The sequence below is a fragment of the Theropithecus gelada genome, chromosome 2 (assembly GCF_003255815.1).
Source record: "Theropithecus gelada isolate Dixy chromosome 2, Tgel_1.0, whole genome shotgun sequence".
NCBI classification, from domain to species: Eukaryota; Metazoa; Chordata; class Mammalia; order Primates; family Cercopithecidae; genus Theropithecus; species Theropithecus gelada.
Window position 1 is genome coordinate 119,452,052 of NC_037669.1, and position 16,939 is coordinate 119,468,990.

General features: G+C 43.0%; 1 protein-coding gene across 8 annotated transcripts in view; it reads left to right on the forward strand.

Moving 5' to 3' along the window:
* The first annotated feature begins 237 nt into the window (after nt 1-237).
* The window catches only part of TNIK (TRAF2 and NCK interacting kinase), a 396,954-nt gene continuing 380,252 nt past the window's right edge, over nt 238-16,939 (forward strand). For all 8 annotated transcript variants that reach the window (XM_025376200.1, XM_025376201.1, XM_025376204.1 and 5 more), the window contains exon 1: nt 238-2,760. In XM_025376200.1, coding sequence (XP_025231985.1) covers nt 2,704-2,760 — 57 coding nt within the window. In that variant the 5' untranslated portion in view covers nt 238-2,703. The remainder of the gene's footprint in view (nt 2,761-16,939) is intronic.

The window sequence follows — 16,939 nt, forward strand, 5'->3', positions numbered from 1 at the left end:
TTTAATAATACTTCTTTGTTTTCCATTATATTTATTTTAATGGTTTCCTCCCCCTCTTTTTTTTCAAAGCAAGTGTTGCCGGCTTTCCATTTAGAGTAGTGATTTATGTTTTATTTTATATTAAATGTAAGAAAAAAAGTGTTTATTTAAAGAAAAATGTTAAGTGGCAATAATACAGGCAATACAGAGACATAGCAAAAAATTAGGAAATTTAAACTGTAATAGCTGAAATTTGATACACACTTGGCCAAAAGGAAAAAGTTCAAGTTTCTCCTTCTCACCTTTCTTTACCAGTTGGAGGTCCCTTTGATACTGCAATCTCTCCTTTTATGGTATTTCCTGCAGCCCGCACCCCTGCCTTCCGCTGGCTGTCTCATCAACTTCTCTGGCTCTTAGGAAGCCCTCCTCCATTTAGCACCTGTCATCATACTGCATGTATAACTTTCTCATCTAAAACTAACCTAAATCTTAATGCCAACATGGCACCCTCATGGCCTGAACAGCTCACTAATGTCAAAAAAGTTGATCTGTTTTTGATGTTGCAAATATAATCATGAGTATACAATGAAGGCTTTACATGGAAAAAATATTTAACTCATATTTCCTTATGTTTGCAGTTAAAAAAAAAAGTTGTTTATAGATCTTAATACTTGATCTTAAATTATCTTCTTTCAACCCTGAGACAATACATTAACCTGTTGTCTAGATGAATGGTAAACAAACAGGGACATAGAACAGAAAAACAAAGAAGATGATGGGAAATAATGTTTTTTTTTTTACTTCATTTCGACGTGGTGGTTTACTGCACGTTACTTAGTATGTCGAACCGGGTGATTTTACTAAAATATGAGTTTAGTAATTTAGTATAACACGTTCAAATGTTTAACATACAACGTTTAAAGGCAAAAGCTACCAAACCGTTGTGGCCCTTGAGATGCTAGAACAATTTTCAAGTTTCACGGTGCATGATCCACAATGCATATGAATATATACAATATCAGTAACAAAAACAGTACAATGTACACCAGATGCTGTTTCAAAGTCCTCTAATGTTTGCAGTCGTGATAAACTAACTGCATTGGCCTTCATTCATTCATTCATAAGCCTTATTTTGAAGCTGATCTTCACACTGCATGATTAAGAAACCATCAGTGCACTTGTCAGAAGTACATTCTGCTGTTAACAGAGGAGTAAAGAATGCTTTCAAAGCTACTGCTGTATTTGGAAAAAAGTTCAGTTTTAGTGTTTTCTTTGTATGTATTTTGCGTGGCTAAGGCGGGAGAAGAAGGGCTGCGCGGGGATTGGGGGAAGCGACTTCGCACTCTTGATTACAGAAAAAGGATCATGTATACCACTGTAAAACATCCCACCTTTAAATGAGAAAGTGGGTGAAGTGAAATCGCTCTCACGTACACATATTCCGCGTTACTTCTTATCCGCCAGCCAAACTTTCTCCATCAATCTGGGTAGGTCTGACACGAAAATGCAGCCTGAAAGAAATGCTGAGTCCTGAGGCGGCGTGTGTTGCCTCACCCAGTGCTGGCTTTGGAGTTACCTGAAGCCTTCTAGCTACTGCACCCAAAGAACAAGCTTCTCGGTTCAACTCGGTTGTTTCCGTGGGGAATTGCGGCACGAGCAGGTACTGGGTGTGGCGATGCCAAGAGAGCGCTCAGATCTCCCATCTTTCCCGCTTCTGGCAAACCTTCCCGGCCCCGAATCGGCGAGTGACCAGCACCCGGGACCCGCCGGCATTCCGGGGACCGCGGTTGGACCCGACCCCGCCGCAGCTGCAAACTGCCGAAGCGCCCAGCTGAGTGCACTGTGCGTGTGCGCTTCTCCCCCACTCTTTCCGCGCCTGGAGGCGGATCCCCTTCCTTGCACACAAGTCCTTATATGCACCGGTTGCACCAGCCCGCGTTACTCCGGCCCCACAAATAATTAACAGGGGAGGGAGGGTGTCGCTTTTTTTTCCTCCGGCTTTTTCTCAGCGGGAGAGCATTTGAACCGAGGAGAAACCCCAAGATGAGACTAAAGGGCCATTTTGCTGCAGTGCACGAATTGGCCACACAAAAATACAGCTTGGGTCCCTATGATAAGCAAGTCAAGGTTCAGGAACAGCCCTTCGGATTTGGCCCCAGGAGCCCGCAAAAGCCTGGGCGGAAAGGGTGCGCGCCCCTCCCCCCTCCACGCTGGTGGGGAGGGACCGGGTCAGGAAGCGCGGCCTCTCCCCAGTCCAAGACCACGCCTCCTCCGCCTCCCCCCGCCCCCTTCACTCCTCCCAGGAAGCGGTGATAGACAGTTCTGTGTGGTTCTCCACCCCCACCCTCCCCCCGCTGAGTGGAGGAGTTGATGTGTCTCATTATAACAGCCAATGCAGCCGCCATCCACGCACAAGCAAAGAAGCATGTCCCATTTAAATACACCCACGCAGCCCCAGCGCCCTTAGCCGATCGGGGCGCTCAGCCCACACGCACCGCTGCTCCGGGCTTGGAGATCCGCGCAGGTTGGGCTCCCGGACCCGGCGGACCGACGCGCGGAGGATCGGGATCCGGCGCTGTGGGGCTGGGGTGGGCGGGGGAGGCTGGGCCCGGGGCCTCTGGCGCGATACCCGCATGAGGACGCGAGTGAAATAGACCAAGGTGGAATTTCCAAGGGAAAAGCTTGGGGGTGGTTTTGGTCCATTTCTCCAGCGAAGAAGTAGACATGGCGAGCGACTCCCCGGCTCGAAGCCTGGATGAAATAGATCTCTCGGCTCTGAGGGTGAGCAGGACATGTTTTCTGGTTTCTTTCCAGTGGTTTGGGTCAGGGTGAATGGGCTCGGTGCGTGGACTGGGGGCTGGGGCTGGGGCTGGGGGACAGCAGCGGGAGAATGCGTCGGGGAGGGAACCTGGATTCCCGTTTTGATTCGGGGTTGCTGAGGTGCTCCTGGCTGAGCCCCTACGGCAGGGGCTGTGCGGTACGTGTCTTCCTTTGGCCGTGGCCGAGGCTCTCCCGAGGGCTCGTGGAGCTCGTGGAGCTTATGCTTTCATCTTATACCGGTGTAAGAGCAGTAAAATGAAAGGTGTGTGTGTGTGTGTACGTGTGTACACGCCCCGGGCAGTTGTCTGGTGCCAAGGAGCGAGACCCAACTGTCCCTTCTGCAAAAAGAATGCCAGCGTGAATAAAGGCACTGGCTCCTCACGTTTTCCAGCTACCTGCAAGATGACATTGTGAGGCTGACTGTCCCCGCGAAGCCGAACCTGCCGCTCCAAGGGGGCAGTTATTGCTATGCTGGTCTTGTAGATGGCAACTGCCTCCCCCTCCCCCTTTTCTGCCTCCCGCACCCGGGCGCCCTCTCAGCGCTCCCTTAAATGCCAGTCTGCCACTCACCTTTATTTATGGCTTTAACTCAGCCCTGCCTGTGCTTTCTGACTTTGTGGCTGTAACGTTTCAGTTTTATGGCTGAACTTAAGCAGGTGAAAGGGATGTGTTTTCTGCTTTTCCTCAATCAGACCGGAACTCCCTGGAGTGTGTGCGAGTGTGTGTGTGTGTGTGTGTATGTGTGTTTTCCCCGTGTCTGTGGCCGGTCCTTTGTAGAGCACCTCCCTCCCCCCAGCCCCACTGGTTTGCGTTTACCTTCACGTGAATTACCTCAGACGCCGTTTCATTGTATTGACTAAGACATCACTGATACAGAATCCATTTTGCTGTTGTTTTGAGATCAGAATACCAGGAATCCCAGTGCTGCCTTGACGCTTCCCCACCCCCAACTCCCGATCCCAACACACTCCTTCGGGGAAGGGGGCAGAGCTTTCTTGTCATTTTAATTAGATGCTGCCTGCTGGGAAGGGGTGAGGGGTGGGGATGGTGGCAGCAGCGGGTGTCTGAGAAGGATTGGACACCAATTTAAGGACTGCTTCTTCCTCTCCCGAACCAAAAATAAAATTTAAAAAATAGCGAGTGCATGTACTTGATGTATGGAGGGTGGATGAGAAGGAATTGATGGTGGCTTTCTACAGGGAGACACCAGGATGGATGAAGTATGGAAGTTCACACGCCCTCCTGAGGAATACATTGTTAGATTGATGCTGAATCTTGGGGCCATTTACCTGGATTCCTAATACTTCTGACATTGCCTCTTTCTGTACTATTATATTAAAGTGCTACCTTTGTGATCAAAGTGGTACTTTCTCTTTGGTCTCCTTAATTAAACCTTTTCCTCCACATCTCTTTTAATAACGCTTTCTCTCTTCGTCTTAATCTGTTGGGCCAAGAGGTGAGGCTTCAGCAAGGCAGGTAAGGAGTTGAGAAGAAACAGAGATGCCGTTTGAAATGGGCTGTTCTGATAGTTGGGCAGCCGAAGCTCCTTCATGCATTATTACAGGAAGCTGTCTATTTCCCTGGAGTGGAAATGCCACATCAAGAACCGGCTGCCCCCTGCGCAGCGGGGTGGGGTTGGTAACAGGGTGGGTGCATTGGCCAGGTCTGTGGCTTCCTGCTTTACCGACTGTGTGTGTTCATTTGCCCTACTTTCTGCGCTGGGAGTTGCTGCCGGCGGGTTAATCAGGTGGATGGATGGCCCAGACTGGGGGTGGGGTGCTGCGAGTCGGTCGGGGGTCGGGGTGGCGGAGGCGGGGGGCAGTGGCAAAGGGGGAAAGGTTCTGAACAATGTGCAGGGTTTGCGGTGATTTCCCTGGGCCGGAATCTCCACCTTGCTCCTCTACTGGAAAGCAGTCTGATGCGATTTTTAAGTTGGGCCCGGACTTGTCCCTTGTGGGCTTTTTCCTCGGGAAGGTTTTCTGAGATACCAAGCACAGAGCCTGCAGGCAGGAGAGCAACCGCTGAGGGCCACCGGGCGGATGACTGCGGATCACACTTGGGGTGTGCATTCTTGTGATCTGTATTTTGAAAACATATCTTTGCACAATGCACTGAAATTGCTCTTTGTGGCCTGGGCTATCAGCTTAGGGCTCTGCTGCTGTTTTTCTGCCTGCTGGGAGGTGTGGAAACAGAGAGGGCAACAGCTAGCTTGGGGACCAGGAACTGCTGGTTAGAAGACTTAGATGCAGATGCAGATACAGATGTGGAGACAGTTGCAGATGTGGGGCCAGGGTCTTTGACCAGTCTTGTGGGTGAGGTGTGCCTGCTGGAGTGGGTCCAAAGGCCACATAGGTAATCTCCACAAATCAGAGGGCAGATCATCTCCACCTTCCCACATTTGGAGAGGTGGCCTCATCTAGATGAGATGTCTCATTTATTCCTAAGCCCTTGGTAAAGCCTGCCTGCTGAGCCCCTCCTGGGGAATGCCTGACCCCTGAAATGCAGCCAAGGTCAGTGGCTTCCGGGAGAATTTGCTGCAGACTTACCAGTCCCTTGCTGTTTCGGTGGCTCTTTAATGTACACAGTCAATGCTCTTTTTGTAAACCCTGGGCTCAATGCATTAAAAGCAGATCCTGTCTGGAGAGGCCTTTATCCTTCTCACTTTGGGGGCTTATTGTTCTCAGCCAGTGATCCCAGACTGGACCCAGTCTAAATTTTCCCCAAATAGCAACAATGCATAATTTAAACCAGAGCAACCAATGACAGCACTGATCATTTAAATTATGCAAGATTTGCATGGTTTAAAAGTGAGTGAAGCAGGATCTTCTTTGATTGGAAAATAGGTAATTTGAATCCAGTTTTAGCCCTGATTTTTAGAGCTCACCGAGGTAAACTAAATCTTGAGGGATGGGCTGGAATTGTTTTACAGATTTAGAGCTGGAAAGAGAATTGTAGAACACTCAGCCACTCCTTTCATTGAACACTTGGGAAACTGAAGCCCAGAGGCGTGAAGTAAGTTGTTCAAGGTCACACAGTAACAATGGGAGGGGACAGCAGGAACGTGGTTTGAGCAAATAATCTAGATTTCCTGACTCCTCATTCAGTGCTCTTTTCTCTAAGTCACACTTTCTGTGGCTGAATCAGAAATCAATAATACATTTTCTGCCTGAGTACAAAAGAATAGCAGAAAGGAATAATTTCACCAGGGTCAGGGAATTTTATTTATTGAGAATGGTGAAACTACTTCATGCAAGTAAGTTTGTGATACGTGAAACCATGGAGCTTTAGGCTACCTTTGGAATTCATCTTGTCCAGCCCTGGTTCAGTGCCTACTCTGAGGGCAAACGACTGTCTGAAATCACCTAGGACACATGGTTGTCCTGCACAGGTAACCTCTCTGAATAACCTGTGTCCATCAGAGCACGTCCTAAGGGGTCAGTATAGACATACACATTATTCAGATATCTCCGCATGTGACGTTTATAAAGTTCTGTATATGTTTTGTATTATCTATGTGGATACATATATTATGTGTAGTATTATGGATATAAACTGTATCCATGTGGGTGTATGAAAATGTGCATATACATACATAGGCTATAGCAAACAATTTACTCATTCAAACCTGGGGCTTGAGTCATTCTTGCTTCAGGACATCTCAATATTAAAAGAGATGAAACTTGCCACCAGTGTGCTTTATTACATATGAGGTGAGCTCAGCCCAGAAAGCTTTTTGGAGATTAGCATATTTCTGGACCTAAGCACCTTGGCTGTCCTTAACTTGGCCCACAGGGTAAGGCATTCAAGGCCAGGAGTTGGCTGCTGCTGACCTCATACTCTTAGCTTCTGCCAGGACTCACATACACTTTTGTATTTGAACAAAATTAGATGACCTATGCTTGTCTTTCCCCTTACCCCTCACTCCCTAGCCATTCCTTTCTCCATTGAAACCCAGATTTAAGAATTGACCTCATCTGAAAGCCTTGCTTATATCCCTTTGCTACATGTTTCATGCTCATGTTTTACTTGGTGTGTGATTTCCTTTCTGCTGCTTTACTAAACCGTGGATTTCTTGAGGACAGAGGCTAGGTCTTGTTCATCTTTGGAGCCATAGTCTCCATTAGTTGGATGAATGAGTACATGAATGCATGCATGAATGAATGGAGTGGAATGAACCCTGTCTCCCCAGTTCTATCTCCACCTCTTACTCATTCTGTGACTTTGGGTAGGTCATGTAACCATAGTTAATAAGAATGATCACAACTGTTTGCCTTTCTCACACACTGTGTTTAAGGCAATGCTTTAAAAACCATACAGCACTATACAAATATGCTATCCCATGGTTAAGTAGAATTTAGTGGGAAAATTGAGCCCATCAACATTCGATTGCAATGATTTTATCTAATAGAAAATGATCCTGGCTGGGCACAGTGGCTCACACCTGTAATCCTAGCACTTTGGGAGGCCAAAGTGGGAGGATTGCTTGAAACCAGGAGTTTCAGATCATCGTGGGCAATGTAGGGAGACTCCATCTCTGGGAGAAAAAAAAAAAAAGCCAGTATGGTGGGGTGTGCCTGTGGTCCCAGCTAATTGGGAGACTGAGGTGGGAAGATAGTTTGAGCTTGAGAAGTCAAGACTGTGATTGTGTCACAGCACTCCAGCCTCAGTGACAGGGTGACATCTTGTTAAAAAAAAAAAAAAAAAAAGAAGACTAAGAAAAGAAGGAAAATAATCCTGAGAAAAAGATATCAGAAGGTTCCGACTGTTTTTAATAGCACCTCAACAGACCTTAGCTGCCTTTTTCCTTTTGTGTGCCAATATGACCTTATATGTTTCTCTGATGGCCTGAATTGAGCTTTGCCCCCCAAGTATTAGCATTCATTAAATATGAGGTAAGCACAGTCCCGAAGCTTTTTGGAGATTAATGTATTTCGAAACCAGTATCAATTATCAGCATTGTTCATGAAAACCTTTTTTAAACATTTTCTTTTTTAAAAAAACTTTTTTTAAAAAACTTTTTTCTCCTCTTTATATGTTACTGATTATTGAAATGCAAACACATTGATTATGCCTGTGCCTTCCCAAAGTTTTATTTTTTCCCTTGGGAGGTAGAGTGGACACCTAAGATGATACACTAATGGCCCAGTATTTAAAACTTTCTGGTGAGAGGTTCTCATGGGGCTCAAATAAATCTCGAAATATTATTAATTCATTACTCCAGAGCACTTAATTAAATTTGGTCTAAAATGAGATTTTAGTAAAGTTGCATGAATTAATAACAGTATCTCAAAATGATAACAGCATGGCAGTCTTTTCATTAATATTATTTATGTTTATCAGAGATACTAAACAGGTGTTTTCTTTGCAATGGCGTTGCCTCATAAAAAGTAGGGTGTGCTGGTAGCTATCAGAACATCAGATAAATATGCACAGTCATTTTCATTATTCATTATTAACTGGAGTAATCTTTAGTGCAGAAGCCAGTGTAAGTCATGGTTTGCTGTTTGCTTCAGTATCTACTTAGGAGGTCATGGAATATTTTGTTGATGAGAGAGTACCCAGTACATTTCTTTCAGGAAATACCACTTTTTTCCCCCTTATCTGTAAAACTCTTTGATGTCTTATAATTTCGAGTCTTGCCTGTTGGGCCTTTCTTCTTTCTGTGTCCCTGCCCTGGAATTAATCTTCCGTGCCCTTCTTGTTTCGACGCCATTCCTTCTCTCAGTGATAGTGGTTCTAAAGTCCACCCAGCCGGGCGCTCCTGTGATTGAATCATGGCCGCTATGCCCAGCTGAGCACAACCAGTCTCTGATTCCCTTCCTGATAGAATTTGGAGTAACTTGAGTCTGAAAGATGCTTTAATGTCAAATTGATTCTTACATTTCTGTGGGGGAAGTAGCTCTCTGAGAACAGGGCCTAAACTGGTTTGTTAGCAGTGTGCCGAGAATTCTAAGAAAATCTTAATGATATTTTTTTGAATGAAATGTTATTCTGCACATATAAATATAAGGTCTCTAGTGGAGAGAGAGGGAGGACTTAAGTAGAAAATGTTGGATGAATTCCGCTTGTGATTCCTTCCAGTCTGGTTGGAAGCTTATTTCCCTTTAGCGAAACATGATTCTATCCACTTCTTTTTCATGTCCTGGTTGTCTCACGGGGGTGCCCTCAACTTCTCAAAACGCATTTTATTTATTCCACCCCAACTTAAAATTCTTTCCTTAATGTTTATCATATGGGTCCCCTTGTCTCCACTGTTCCCTGCAAGTGCCGTAGGTACCGTCCCCTGGGCAACACCCGCGACAGGACCCCCCTCCTCCTGTGTCTCTACTACCAGCCTTCTTCTGACTGGTCTCTCCTACACTGTAGCCACGTGAGTCTTCCTAACGCACAGTTTCAATCTGGTTGTTTTTATTCAAGGCCTTCTCTGACTCCTTAGTCGACAGAATAAAAACTAAACTCTTCAGCATGTTAAGACCAGCAGCAGTTCAGAGCGGCCTCCCACAGAGCTCTGCAGTTTTGACGACCACCCCGCCATTGCGGTAGGGAACAACTTCATTCCCGCTGGATGCTCTGTAGGGGGCGCTCTTAGTCTCGTTTCTGTACCTACTGCCCCAACACGAAACATTCACAGACCACCTTTTCCACGAAATTGTCTGATTTCTCTCAGAGGTTGTCCCTCCCATTCATAGACTGTCTCAGAACTGACCTCACACCTCTTCCATAACACTCAGAACTTTCTGTCTTGGATTATATTCACCACTAGACAATTCCTTCTTGAAGGCAACGTTTGATTTTCTTAGGGATCCTCGCCAGTTTTCTTTACACAGCAGGCGTTCGTTCAACAAATAAATTTTGAATTAACAAAATATATAATGTGCAACCCTTTTAGAAGGGCTGGAGGTGGTGCTATGTAGAAAGAGTATAGAAACCTCAGAAAGGTGGGGCCTGTGCTGAAATCGTGCTGACCATAGCACAATTTCAGGGATCATGAATTATCTTATAGTCTATGTTGCATGACTCCTGGGGACACCTTTTATGTAGAGTACAATTGCAGTGGATGCTAATTACATTGAGTACAATTCCAGGGGCACCAATTATGAGAAATACTATGTCTGGTCCTGGGTAGGTATTCCTATTTCTAGAATTTTTCTGCCAAAGAAAATGTTCTGTCCATTGTCGTCGTCTTCTAAGTTTTGAGAGATTTAAAATACCGCAGGTTAGAATTGCAAGGGGTGTGTGTGTGTCTGTGTGTGTGTGTGTGTGTGTGTGTTAGGAGTGTGTTTCAATTATTTTAACAATCTGATAATGTTTACGACTACTATTTTGATTAAACAGTAATAGATGGGTGGGAAAGGGTGTGCTTCTAGGGTGGCCCACTGGAAGACAATGTTGAGTTTTTGTCTTGACAGAGCTGGCGGTGAGTGGGTAGAGAGAGTTTGGGAGATGGTGAGGTTTAATGAGGCACACAGCTGGGAGTTAGAGCCCAGCATCATAAAGCTGGCTCTGACACCTTACCCTCTAAGCTTCAGTTTTGTCACATGTAAGATGAGTGGTTTCGACTAAAATTGCTGGAAGTCACCTCCAGCAATTTCTATTGCTGGGATGCATATTCCTGGCATATGTAAGGGAACCAGAGGCAGGACTGAGGGCATTTAAATAGCTATGGATTCTTACTCTACCTGTTGGGGATACCAAGAGATTGGAAACTATGGACCTCAATGAGCTGGGAGTTGCCACTGAAAGTAATACCCCTTTCTAATTTTTAAATGAGCTATTTTTTTCCAACCTCGAGATTCTGATTTATAATTTAAAGTGTTGTTCTAGTTTTTGAAGACCGAGTGATAGGATGAAGGCCCAACTGTGACTTCTGCTGGGTACTCCCTTACAGTGTTGCTGCTGGATACCCAGGTTTAGACTCTGAAATAACCCTAGATTTTCAAGTGCTGTCTCTCTAGTTAGTGAAATTAGAACCTTGGCAGTATGGATTAAGTAGGAAATTTGTAGACTTTAACAATACATTGCATATATTACAAACATTTGTTTGGTTAGTGTATTAGAAAGTACAAATTTGGGTGCAGGGTGAACTCAGATCCAGTGTTCTGTGATTCTGTGAAATGTGATTAACTGTGGGGAAGAAATGTACATGGTATCCAGCATTCATTCATTCATTTGTTCGTGTATATGCTCATTCAGTACCTGATGATTGGGTGCTACTAGTTGCTGGGGCTGAGCTGAAGACAACACTGGCATGGTTTCTACACCCATGGCTGGATGGAGAAGAGAGTCTGCACTTGTCTTTCACTACACTCTAGCCACACTGATTTTTTCTGTTTTGTGAACATGCCAAACTCATTCTTGTAGTTCTCCATGCCAGAAATTTCACATGGAGGGCTCCATCTTATTATTTAGGTCTAAGGTCAGATGTGGTCTGTATTACTACTTATGTATCTGCATAACAGACTACCCTCAAGCTTAGTGGCTTAAACAACAACGACCATTTATTATCTCTCGCAGTTTCTGTGGGCCAGGGATTCAGAAGTGGCTTCCCTGGGTGGTTTTAGCATGAGGTATGTCCTGAAGTTGCAGGAAGATTTTGGCAAGGTGAATTATCTTCTGAAGGCTTGACTGGAGCTGGAGGATCTCTTTCCAAGATGATTTACTTATGTGGTGCTGGATGTTGGCAGGAGGCCTTAGTTCCTCCCCACGTAGGTGGCTCCATTGGTTGCTTGAGCATCCTCATAACATGGTGCCCACTTTTACCAGACAGAGTAATCCTTGCTGCAGTACCTCTGCTGACTTGGCTACCCAAGTCAGCCCTATTCATTTTGAAGGGGACTACACAAGAATATTAACTAACACCAGAAGGCAGAAGTCACTGAGGGTCCTCTTCGAGGTTCCTTACTATGCAGAGAGGTTTTCTTTGCAATATATCTCTAAAGTAACACTCCCTCCCACCCTGAAACTGTCCAGTTCAGTGCTTTATTGTCTTTAAGGCACTTGTGACTATCTGAATTATTAAAAAAATCTGGCTGTCCCAACTGGAGCCTGATAAGTTTTGTGAGAATAGGGATCTTGCCTGCATGTTTAGCACCACATTCCTGGTGCTTTGAACTGTGTCTGGCACATGATAAATATTGATTGAATAAATATCAATTGTATTAATGAAATTAATTAATTCATTTAAAAGGGATCTTATTTATTTATTACACCTCATATCTCCAAAAAATAAGTTGTGGCACCTTCTGATAAAAGGCACAAGTAGGATAAAGCCCTAAAACCATGATAAGGGTAAAGTGAAAAGTAAAGGGAGATTGTGTTTGCATATCTTTGTCTATATATCTACTTATCTATCTGTCTCTCTAGGGCTTGGTGATCCAATTTACCTCTTTTGTAGGTAGAAATTGGGGCTCAGAGAAGTTACTTGTCTTGTCTAAGGATGAAACTCGAATGCAGTGCTGGGTCCTGTTATGCCATGTCCCTCAACTGGATTGCCAACATCCTGGACCTCTTAGGGAATTGGTCATTCCCACAACACAAAAACCAGTCTAACAAAGTATGGATACAAAGATGATTACCAAGTTGCTTGTATGTACAGAACACACTGAAGATAGCCTGTGCTCCACTGTGAGGAAACCAAATCTAATTAGATGGTAAAGGAGAACTCAGCTAAGTTAATCAATATAGGTAATTAGCAGTGTTTCAGATGTTGAAAATAAAAGTTACAGTTCTATGTGCAAAGAGGCCACCTGTAGAAGCTGGAAATATGTGCCGTATCTTAACCTGAGTGAGAAGCTACGAAGACTCCTGGGGCTCCGGGGCCCAAAAAATGGAGACTGTGAAAGAAAGCGAAGACTAAGATTGCCGAGTTGTTAAAAATTTGTTTATTTATTTTATTTCATTTTTTTGAGATAAAGTCTCACTCCATCACCCAGGCTGGAGTGCAGTGGCACCGTGTCGGCTCACTGCAACCTTTGTCTCCCGAGTTGAAGCAATTCTCTTGCCTCAGCCTCCCAAGTAGCTGGGATTACAGGCACCCACCACTACGCTCGGATAATTTTTATACTTCTAGTAGAGACTGGGTTTCACCATGGTGGCCAGGCTGGTCTCAAACTCCTGACCTCAGGTGATCCACCCGCCTTGGCCTCCCAAAAAATTTGTTTAATTTTTGAAAGGCTTTTCTGGTTCTCATTATAAAAGCAATGGTCATTGCAATGGTTTCTGAATAGTCATTGCAGAAAATCTGGAAAATGGAGAAAAACTAAAAAGAATTCTCAAATTATTTAAATTTATGATTCCTAATGATAACCACATATGCACTTTGGTGTATGGCTTAGTAGTTTTTTCCTATGCATGGCTAAATAGATTTTTTTTTTAAAGTGGAGATAATATTGTACATACTATATGTAACCTATTTTTTAAACCGAATAGCCTTTTCTCATGCTATTAATCTTTTTCTATGGCATAACTTTTAAAACTTTTTTCATGGGGAATTTAAACTTAAAAGGTAGACAGAATACAGGAAACAACAGATGCCGGGGAGGATGTGGAGAAATAAGAATGCTTTTACACTGTTGGTGGGCATGTAAATTAGTTCGACCATTGTGGAAGACAGTGTGGCAATTCCTCAAAGATCTAGAACCAGAAATGCCATTTGACCCAACAATCCCATTACCTTGTATATACCCAAAGGATTATAATTCATTCTACTATAAAGACACATGCACATGTATGTTAATTGCAGCACTATTCACAATAGCAATCATTTGGAATCAACCCAAATGCGCATCAATGATAGACTGGATAAAGAAAATGTGGCACATATACACTATGGAATACTATGCAGCCATAAAAAAGGATGAGTTCATGTCCTTTGCAGGGATATGGATGAAGCTGGAAGCCATCATTCTCAGCAAACTAACACAGGAACAGAAAACCAAACACCGCATTTTCTCACTTGTAAGTGGGAGCTGAACAATGAGAACACGTGTACAGAGGGAGGGGAACAACACACACTGGGGCTTGTCAGGAAATGGGAGACTAGTGGAGGGATAGCATTAGGAGAAATACCTAATGTAGATGATGGGTTGATGAGTGCAGCAAACCACCATGGCACCTGTATACCTATGTAACAAACGTGCACGTTCTGCACATGTATCCCAGAACTTATAGTATAATAATAATAAGTAGACAGAATATTGGAATGCCCATATATTACTGATAGGAATATAAAATGGCACAGCCATTTTGGAAAACAGTTTGACAGTTTCTCAAAATGCTAAATATAGAATTACCCTGTGACCCAGGAATTCCACACCTAAGTATATGCCCAAGAGAACTGAAGACGTATTCATGCAAAAAAAAAAAATGTGTACATGAATATTTATAGTAACCTCAAAGAGGAAAGAACCCAAGTGTCCATCAACCAAAGAACGGATAAACAAAATGTAGTATAGTATATCCTTACAATGGAATATTCTACAATAAAAGGAAGTGCTGATATACACTGCAACATGAACATTATGCTATGTGAAAAAAGCCAAACATGAAAGGACAATTGGTTGTATGATTCCATTTATATAAAATGTCTGGAATAAGCAAATCCATAGAGATAGAAGGTAGACTAATGCTTGCTGGCAGGGAGTGACTGCTAATGTCCCAAATTAGATAGTGGGGACGTTTGTACAACTCTGTGAAACATACTAAAAGTCACTTGTACACTTCAAAAGAGTAAGTCTTACAGAATGTGAATTTTATTGAGCTTTAGCTCAATAAAACTCTCATTAAAAAGTAGATAAAAGGGTTAATAATCTCTCTACTGAACAATTATCCCCCATAATGAATCGTGTTTCATCTATACTCCTACCCACTTTCTCCCCTATATTATTTTAAAGCAGCATATTATTTATGAATATTTCAGTAGTTTATGTACTTAAAAAATACATAGCCACAATACTATTATCGCCTAAAAAATTTAACATGTAATAAAATATTCAGTCAGTGCTTAACTTTCTAATCATCTTTTTAGACTGCTTAACATCTTATTGTGGAGATGGATCATAATATATTTAACCAGTTCCTGTTGATGAAGCTTGAAGTTATTTCTAACTTTCCAACTCATAAATAGTGCTTCAATAAACATCCTTACATATGTCTTTGTGTGCATCTCTGTTGCCTTAGGATAACTCCTTAGAAATTGAATTTAGAATGAAAGTATGTGAATGATCTCTAAGGCTCTTGATATTGCCAGATTGGCTTCCAATTTCTTGTGGTGTAGGTGTGTAGCATTTATAAATGAACACATAAGACTCCGAAAAATCAATTAGTTTACCAAATATCGTAGAGCTACTAAGTGGTTGAGCTTACGACTGACTGGCCCAAAGCCACTGCCAATAGTGACTCACACAGCCATCGTTTGATTTATGGACCTTGTCATGACATCAGAATCATCTGGTGTATTATCACCCTGAGGCTCACAGACTTCCCAGAAGCCTTTGGTTTAGGGCACAAGTTGTCTTTCATGAGCATAGTGGTGTCGTAAGAGGTATTTCCAAGGTATTTCTTCCTTGTAACTTTGTTTTGTAAGATGACCAATGCCAGATTAGAATGTGTTTTTTTTTTTTTTTTTTTCTTGCCTAAAACTTTAAAAACCTAATATGGTAGCTATTTGGGGATTAACAGTGACATTCTTGTGGAGTGTATCTAGGGGATGTTTGTTTATTTATTTATTTATTTATTTGAGATGGAGTCTAGCTTTGTTACCCAGGCTGAAGTACAGTGGGGGGATCTCTGCTCACTGCAACCTCTGCCCTCCTGGGTTCAGGCGATTCTCCCGCCTTAGCCTCCCGAGTAGCTGGGATTACAGGCACTCGCCACCACGCCCAACTAATTTTTGTATTTTTAATAGAGATTAGGTTTGACTGTGTTGGCCAGGCTGGTCTCAAACTCCCGACCTCAGGTGATCTGCCCGCCTCAGCGTCCCAAAGTGCTGGGATTACAGGTGTGAGCGACTGTGCTTGGCTTGTTTACATTCAAACTGTCATTCTTCCTGGAAAATTATCCTACAAGTGTGTTTGGAGGATGTGTGGAATCAGGCTCAAAGGTTTCAGTTTTTTAAGAATTGGAGACAGCTGACTCTGTGACGATCACAGAAGATAGCAAGGTGAGCTAGGGCCATGATAGAATAGAGACTATTCTCAAACCTTAATCTGCCAGACAGTTGCTGAAATCAAAATCTTAAGTTATGCTTTCAGTTTTGCACATAGGTAGATATTTTAAGATTCTAATGGAGAAAATAGAAGACAGAACAGGAAGCCACCAGAGTAAAAAGCTCCGTATTCTGGACTATAATCTACTTTCAACCTGGTTTATAAGTAAGAAACTATTTAAATTGACACAACTTTATGGTAGCTGGTCTTGCAAAGGGCAATTTCCTTGATTTACTAGAGTTTATAACCTAACCCTCCATTTAAAATGCCTATAAATTATTTATGTCTAGGGTAAAAATCCAGGGCTTCACATGAATATGGTTTCATCATTTCTACCTCTAGGTATTTTTTTTAAAGCTGCCTGTAATCAATGATAGCAGCGTGGTAGGTGGAATAGGTTGTAAGCAGTAATTGCAAACTGTATTTAAATAATAATAATAATATTTAGCATTTATAGAGCACTTTATTTCTTCAAAGTACTTGCAAACATTATCTAATTAAATACCCTTTCTGATTATAATCTGGATATAAATGCACTTAAACTCAGGACAGGGTCATGAGAAAAGTATACATTTGAAAGTTGGTGCTAGATATGCTTTAAAAACCTATACAATGATGGGAAAGTTAGAGTTCGGATTCTGTTGGACGGTTTTTGTGCATTTCAGTTCAGCCTGATGGCAGAATTAGATCATATCTGCACTCGATGACTCTGCTTGATAACTTATCACTAAAATCTGAATGTTGATCGTCACACTGATCCTTACAGTTGCTACAACACGAATAACATAAATAAGCTTTAAAATGAGGTCCCTCTCTACATTTCATGCCCTGGCTTCAGATGAAACTGCCATTAATAAGTGAAATGAAGTGGTATAGTGCAAGGAAGAGTGGCTATGCATTGTGGTTTAGTAATCTCTATCTGAGAGTAACAGATT